General features: G+C 54.3%; 1 protein-coding gene across 1 annotated transcript; it reads left to right on the forward strand.

Annotated features, from left to right (window-relative positions):
- Positions 1-214: 214 nt before the first annotated feature.
- On the forward strand, positions 215-3,278 carry TNFSF14 (TNF superfamily member 14). Its single transcript, XM_021705389.1, has 4 exons — positions 215-601; positions 1,876-1,912; positions 2,165-2,206; positions 2,851-3,278. The coding sequence occupies exons 1-4, from the start codon at positions 383-385 to the stop codon at positions 3,276-3,278; spliced, it is 726 nt and encodes a 241-aa protein (XP_021561064.1). The 5' UTR covers positions 215-382.
- The last annotated feature ends 4,345 nt before the right edge of the window (positions 3,279-7,623 follow it).

A 7,623-nucleotide genomic window follows, 5' to 3' on the forward strand; every position in this document is an offset into this window, starting at 1 on the left:
ACAGTGCCTGGCACGCAGGAGATGATCTATAAATATGTGGTAACAGAGTCAATGAAGCGGCCACAGGGAAAGCTGGGGGCCTCCCCGCTCGATCCTTACCTGAGTCACATCTTCAGATGCCCCTGGAAAGTGTGAGAGGCTGCATGAGTGAGAGTGAGATGGGGCCAGCCTGCGGGTGGGGGGACAGGAAGAAGAGGAGGGCCAGTGGGGAAAGGGGAGGGGCTGAACCCCTGCTCTAAAGGCAGCCCTGGGACCCACGGGCGCCTGTCTGCAGTGTGTGAAGCCCAGGAGCATTGGGCAATTGTGGTTTCCTCCCTGCCCTCAGGGACCCAGCCGTGCTAGCCCAGCCCCCGGGGTGTCTCGGGACCTCATCTGCTCAGGCATGGAGGAGACAGTTGTGCGACCTTCGGTGTTCACAGTGGACGGACAGACAGACATCCCATTCACGAGGCTGGGGCGCAGGCGCCGGAGACGGCCCTGCAGTGCGGCCCAGCTGGGCCTGGGCCTCCTCCTGCTGCTGCTGGCGGCTGGGCTGGCCGTCCAGGGCTGGTTCCTGCTTCAGCTGCACTTGCGCCTACAGGCCATGGTCACCCCCCTGCTGGTGAGTGGGGCCTTGGGGCTCGTGGCAGGTGGGCCTCCTGTGTCACTGGGCATCTCTCTGTGCGTGCGTGTGCAGGACAGGAGACGGACCAAGAGCAGCCCCGGGGCAAGTCAGTTCTCCTCTCTGAAACTCAGTTTCCTCATCTGTAAAATGGGCGTGGTAATAAGAGTGCCCAGCTCCCAGGGAATGAAATACGATACTGTGTGCATGTGCCTGGGGGTGGTTGCCCAGGGCAAGTGTTCAATCAGTCAAAACCGATATTTTTTTAAATCCAGATATAAAGGGCCTGTGACATTCTGTCAGTTAAGGTGTACAGCATGTTGGTCGGACACATTTATTTTGCAATATGATCGCTTGCGGCGCTAGCGAAACATCTCTGTGGTGTGCTATAATGACCGTTTCTTCTAGTGGTGGCCCCACACAGTATTAGTCTCTTATAGCAAGTGTTAAGTTCATAATAGAGTCTTGTTGTCTGGAACCCCCAGCACTGACATTCCGACATTGCTGATCATCATCAGCCATGCCCGGATCCCCGCTGTGGGGACCGTCACTAATCCATCCCCTCGGTCCGAGTCTGAGAATCTCTCTCCGCATCAGTTCGCTGTTGCCTGTGGATGTATCTGTCTGTATCTCTGTGTCCGACGCCACGGCCACATGGTCTTGGCCTTATGTGTCCTGTGTCTCCGGGTCACTTCTCCTTGTGACTGGATCTGATGGCCTCACGCACACGTCCTTCGCGTGAACCCATGCTGCCGTTGCGCGTCCGTGTCCGTGCGCCCGCGTGGCCACGTGCCGGCCTGTCTGTGGCCCACGCGTTGGCGTTGCGCACAGACCCACGTGGACCCAGAAACCAGGTGGCCGTGTATCTGAGTCCACGTGTCCACGTGTGCCTTGTCAGCAGGTCACATAAGTGTCCAGGTCTGTGCCCGACACCCCATGTCCATATCCACTTGTTGGTGTCGATGTCCATGTGTCCTGCCATCCAGATCACTGTATCTGTAATATGACTTATTTAATAAACCCTTCATAGTGCTTACCAGGTGCCCAGGCACTGGCATATGCTTTACACCGGTGAAGTCTTTGAATCCTAAAAAGCCGCCATCCCTGTGTCTATTTACAGAGGGGAAAACTGGGGCTGCTGGGCGGGGCAGGGTGTGCACGTGGCCCCGGGTGCTGTCGGTGCCCGTGGTCTGCGTGTGTCTCACAGCCGTGAGTCTGAGGATGCCAGTGCGTGGGCCCCACAGGTCCTCACCTGGGCTCCTCTGCCTTTTCAGGACGGAGATGCAGAATCCTGGAAGCAGCTGACGCAAGGTGAGTCAGGGTCTCAGGCGCCAGGGGGGGGCGGGTGGGATGGTTCCCACGCTGCCCCCGCCCCCTGCCCAGTGTGATTTACACAACTGGTCTGAGCCCGGCAGGTGCCCCTCCCCCAGGCCTGGAAGCAGAAGTCTGGGCCACTCCGGAAAGGGTGGGGTTGATGCCGGGAGGTAGACTAGATGGCCCCTCGGGGGGCCGGCCCTCACCCCCCACTGCCTTCGCCGCTAATCTCTCACCCTCTCTCTCCAGAGCGGAGGTCCCACCAGGCCAACCCAGCCGCACACCTTACAGGTGAGGGGAACCCTGGTCCTGGCGTGGGGAGGGGGGCAGGGTGTCCTGGGGAGACCAGGCGGATGGCCAACATGTCAGAGCATTCATCCATCCATGCGTCCATCACTGTTTATTCCCATCATGACCCAGAGCACAGGCACTGCCTACGCCCATGCGTTTCTCATCTCATTTCGTGAGTAAACACTTACCTGGTGCTCACCGGGTCGCAGGCGCTGGGATACCTCTGTACATGTTCATTCGTTACATCCTAAGGAGGCACGATTCGTATCTCCATCTTCCTGAGAGACATACTGAAGAACATGGAGGTTATAAGGCTTCTGGACCAGGGTGTGTTCCATCTGTCTCTGCTCCTCGGCTCTGCCACTCATAAGTTTTGATGCTTTTGGCCAGTCACTTAATTGCTCCGTGCCTCAATTTCCCCACCTGTGGGAGAGGGGAGACAAAATGAGTTAGGGTATAAGAAGCAAGTGACTCGGCCTCTGGGTGCCTCTGTTTGCCCATCTGTAAAGTGAGGATAAAGTGAGCTAATACGTATAAAGTTCTTAAATGGCCCAAAAACGGGGTGGGGAGAGGGGTGTGGTTGTCACCCTCTCTCACCCAGAGAGGGACACGGGCTGACTGGCCCCTTCTGTCTCCATCCCCAGGAGCCAACTCGAGCCTGACAGGCAGCGGGGGCCCACTGCTCTGGGAGACAAAGCTGGGCTTGGCCTTCTTGAGGGGCCTCAGCTACCGCGAGGGCTCCCTGGTGATCGCCCGGGCTGGCTACTATTACATCTACTCCAAGGTGCAGCTCGGAGGCATGGGCTGCCCGCAGGGGCTGAGCAGCGGCCTGCCCATCACGCATGGCCTCTACAAGCGCACGCCCCGCTACCCCGAGGAGCTGGAGCTGCTGGTGAGCCGGCGGTCCCCCTGTGGGCGAGCAACCAACCCCCGTGTCTGGTGGGACAGCAGCTTCCTGGGGGGCGTGGTGCACCTGGACGAAGGCGAGGAGGTGGTGGTCCGGGTGCCCGATGAGCGCCTGGTCCGACTCCGGGATGGCACGCGCTCCTACTTTGGGGCTTTCATGGTCTGAAGGAAGGAGTGACCGCGGACTGAATGGGGGTCTGACGGGCAGTGTGACCTCAGGCGGTGCTCTGGGGAACCCCAAACTCAACAAGCGAAGAGCTCAGCGGGCACCTGCAGGGGCCGAGGACCCAGCCACCCCGGGAGGTTGAGGACCCTGCAGGCACCAGAGGAAACACTGCAGACCCTGCCACGGACAATACTGAAGACAAAGACCCAGAGACTCGGGGATCTGGAAGCCCCCAATGGGGGGGAAAGCTGATCTGCCTGATATTCAGGAAGAAGGGCTGAGGGGTGGGTATTTATGTTTTTGATTCAGAGAAGAGCGGGACTTGGGGGTCCGGGGACTTGGCTGAAGACAGGAAGCCTTACCATCCCCCACTCTCATGCGTGTGGGCGGTTGCGGGGAGAGAATCATCATCAGGGCTCATCCATGTGGACAGCCCAGCCCAGGCCCACCCACGGCCATAGTCACACATTCAAGTTCCTCCCACAGCTGCGTAGCCCCACCTCCTGCTGGCTAAGGTTACTCTCAGAGACTCCGGCACAGCCCATATGCCATGTGCCCGTAACGGTTTGATAACCAGCTCTTCCCCGAGGGAAGAGGCTTTGTAGTGCTTGCATTTTCCTTGGTGTAATTACTCCCATGGTGGCTGGTTTCTGGCTACCAGCGCATCACCCACCGGCTGGCTGGATCCCAGCCCTGTCGAGCACTCACATCCCACTAGGACATCCCGGCTGTGTTTCAGCACCCAGGTCAGGGCCTGGCACATGGCAGGCCCTTGGAAAATGTTTGCAGAGAGAAAGAAAGAACGAAGGGAGGGCGGGGAGGAAGGAAGGACGGAAGGGGGGGAGGAAGGCGGGAGGAGGGAGGAGGGAGAATGCAGACACACCTACAGCATCACAGAGAATCACACAGCTCCACGATTGCTTTCACAACCGCACTCTTACACACAATGCATCAGATTCTCGCACAACTACACACAAGTCACAGCGTCACAAACACTCACAGACATTGTGCGACAACCACATATGACACAGTCATGCACAAGTCATCATCACAACCACAGGCACCCACAGGGGCCACACAGTCATGCCAAGTGTGACACATGGGATGCCATGATCATCACATCGGACTTCCACATGCTGCATCACGGTCACACCCATCACACACACAAACACGCAGCCTAAGACTCCTCCCAGCCAAGACGAATACTTCCTGGGATGAGGACCAGACTTTGTCTGAAGCCCTGGGCTCCCTGACCACGGGTCTTGGAAATAAATGGTAAATGTTGCACCTGAGTCTGTCTATTCTCAGGGGAAGGGTGGCTCATAGAGGCAGAGGGGTACATGGAATCACCCATGGATGTCACTTTACAACTTTACAGATCAGAAAACTGAACCCAGCTGGCCCAACTCCATGTAGGAAACTCGGAGGTAGGGGGGCGGTGGGGGGAGAACCAGAGATCTCATGCCCAGGTCTGCCCCCGCCTTGAGTCTCCCATTTCTTAGAAAGCGGAGGCTCCCTCCTGCCAGGCACCCTTATTGCAGACATCTGGGACAGAGTGGTGGTCTACCCAGCCAGCTGGAAGCTTGGAGCAAGTGGGGGCATGGGGAGAGTGCGGAGGGAGGGGCAGATGATGATACGCATACAAATCAGATGGTCTGTATAAATGAGCAGGTACCCTGGTGCGGCCGGAGGGAGGTGTTGTTGCCCAGGACCCGAAGATAAGGGTTCAGCCCCCAGAAGTGGATGGATTATTGTTGTTATTGTCGATACTGTTGTCATGTTGCCCAGAACAGGGAGGAAGGAAACAGGTTTTGCAATCGGATGGGTCCTGCATTCCAATTTCACTCTGCCACTTGCAGCTGCGGACCTCGAGCAAGTCCCATTGCTTCTTAGTGCCTCTGTTTCCTCATCTGTAAAATGGGAGGTGACACCAGTCCTCACCCCTGATGTAAAAATTACATCAGATCAGGCATGGAAAAAGCCATTCGTCACGGTGCCTGGTGCACAGTAAGAGCTCCATAAGTGTGCGAGTGACATGGGTGATTTAGAAATATTAAGAACAGCATTTGCCAGGCACTTTCCCTATATCAGGCAACTTGCATGAGTCACAACCTTATATACATACCTGGGCAGGAGCTATTGTTGCCCCCGTGTTCCAGACATAGAGGCAGGAATGCTGGACTCCCCCTCCACTCCCACCAAAGGCACACAGCTTCACGCGTCTCTGCCCTTGAGGACCGGTGGGAGGTGGGGCAGCCCCAAATGCCCAGCCCTAGCCCCTGCTGGAGTTTCCTTTACTCTTGTCACCATTTTTCTGTTTCCGTGGCTTTGATGAGACCAAGGTGTGGGGACAGCAAATTTACAAAGCCACCAGCAGCCACCAACTTCCGTCTGGGGATGGAACCTCTCACTAAGTTTAGCCTCCAAAGATCATTCCTGGGAGGGGCCTCCCAGCCCTGAGGTGGAGGAGCAAGCGGAAGAAGAGAGGGCGGTAAGAGGATGGGTAGGGTAGGAGGGAGATGGAAAGAGAGGGAGGGGAGAGAGAGAAGGAGAGAGAAGGTGCAGAGAGCCCTAGAGGTATAGAGGCTGGTGCAGTAGGAGACCTAGACCCCAACTTGATTTCAGATAGAGCATGGGGTGGGAAGCCCCCAGCTCAGGCCACTGACCCACTTTATAACTTCTGAGAAGTTTATCTGCTTGATTTCCGCTTTCACATCCCGTGCTCAGGCATCTATTCAGATATCACCTTCCCCCACAATGCTCTTCCTCGAGACCTGAGGTCTGCATCCTCGCCCTCCCCCAGCCCCTGGAAACTTCTCCCCTCATCTCCTGCCAAGACCCAGAGGTGGTAGAAGTAAAAATAATGATGACAAATCATTTATTAATTTCATATTATAATGCTATGTCTCTCCTGCTAAATATCACTGTGTTCAAACACTGGGATGCACTGTCTCAGAGAAAACAAGAATGGGTCTTTCAGGGAAGCCAGGCCACCAGGGTTCGAATCCCCGCTCTGCCACTTCCCAGCTGGGTGATCTCAAGATCCATCCTTGGCTTCCCCAGGCCTCAGTTTCCTCATCTGCAAAAGAATATGAATAGTGGCCTCTACCCTACCTTGGTTATTGTGAGGTGAAATGACTTGAGTGTTAAGTAGTTTTCCAGAGCTTGGCCCACAGTGAGTTCTTTAATCCTTAGTAGATATTCTTTTTGTAAGCATAGCTGTAATCATGTGCACATTTAAAGTTCAGATTCTTTTCAGTGATTACATCCACAAGCCACATCTAGTCACTAGGTGTGTTTTGTTGTTGTTCATTTTAAATAGGCTCTGTGACCAATGTGGGGCTTGAACTCATGACCCTGAGATCAAGAGTTGGTTGCTCTATGGACCAAGCCACCCAGCCACCCCAAAAGTGTGTTTTTAATATGGAAATTAGTAGCCAATATTTAAACATTACAAAATTTTACGTGTGAACAAATCCGAATTTCTGGATTTTCTTGGAAATTTGGAAGCTGTGAACAACCCAGGCTGGGCAGTGGCTTTCCCTATTGGATAAGGCATGGGCTCACACCAGCTCACCCCAGTCTCCACTACTCCCCGTTGTCTCCCACACAGAGGCTGTCAGTTGCCTCTCAGCATCGTGCTTTTGTGTCGCTTCTCTTAAAGTAATGAGGATCATTAATTATAGGTCATACTTCTGATGTACTCACTGCATGTGAGACACTGTGCTAAGTGCATTAATTCACAGTAACTCACTTAATTCTCATAGTGACTCTGGGGTACGTTGCGTTGTAACACCCATCTTATGGGTGGGGAATTCTAGGCACAGAGACGTGAAGTCACTTCTCTCTCAGAGGTGAGAAAATAAATGACAGCCTGAGATGACTATGAGTTTCAGGGAGAATGAGAGCTCATAGTTGTATTCATTTCCTGCTGCTGCTTAAAATGATAGCTACTTATTGCCTTATAGCTCTAGGAGTCAGAAGTCAGAAGTCAGAAATGAGTCTTATGGAACTAAAATCAATGTGCTGGCAGGGCTTCCTTCCTTCTGGAGGAAAGGTTTGCCTCAAATCTTTTTATCAGAGTTGCTTCTGTGTGAGCCCACACTCTGACACATGTGTGGCATCCATAAATTGCAATTTGCAAAGAGTACAAATAATTTAACTTCTGTTTTATTCTTAATGCGACTTACTTTGTGCAAAGATCCCTTTGCACCAGGATGCTAAGAACTATCAGTCCATTGGGAACCATCCCTGCCCACATGCTCCTTACCCAAGACTGCCAAAATTCCAGGGAGCTTAGGCAGTGTCCCAGCATTAAGGGTGAGGGAGGGAGCCATTTGATTCT

Source organism: Neomonachus schauinslandi, chromosome 1, assembly GCF_002201575.2.
Source record: "Neomonachus schauinslandi chromosome 1, ASM220157v2, whole genome shotgun sequence".
Classification (NCBI taxonomy): domain Eukaryota; kingdom Metazoa; phylum Chordata; class Mammalia; order Carnivora; family Phocidae; genus Neomonachus; species Neomonachus schauinslandi.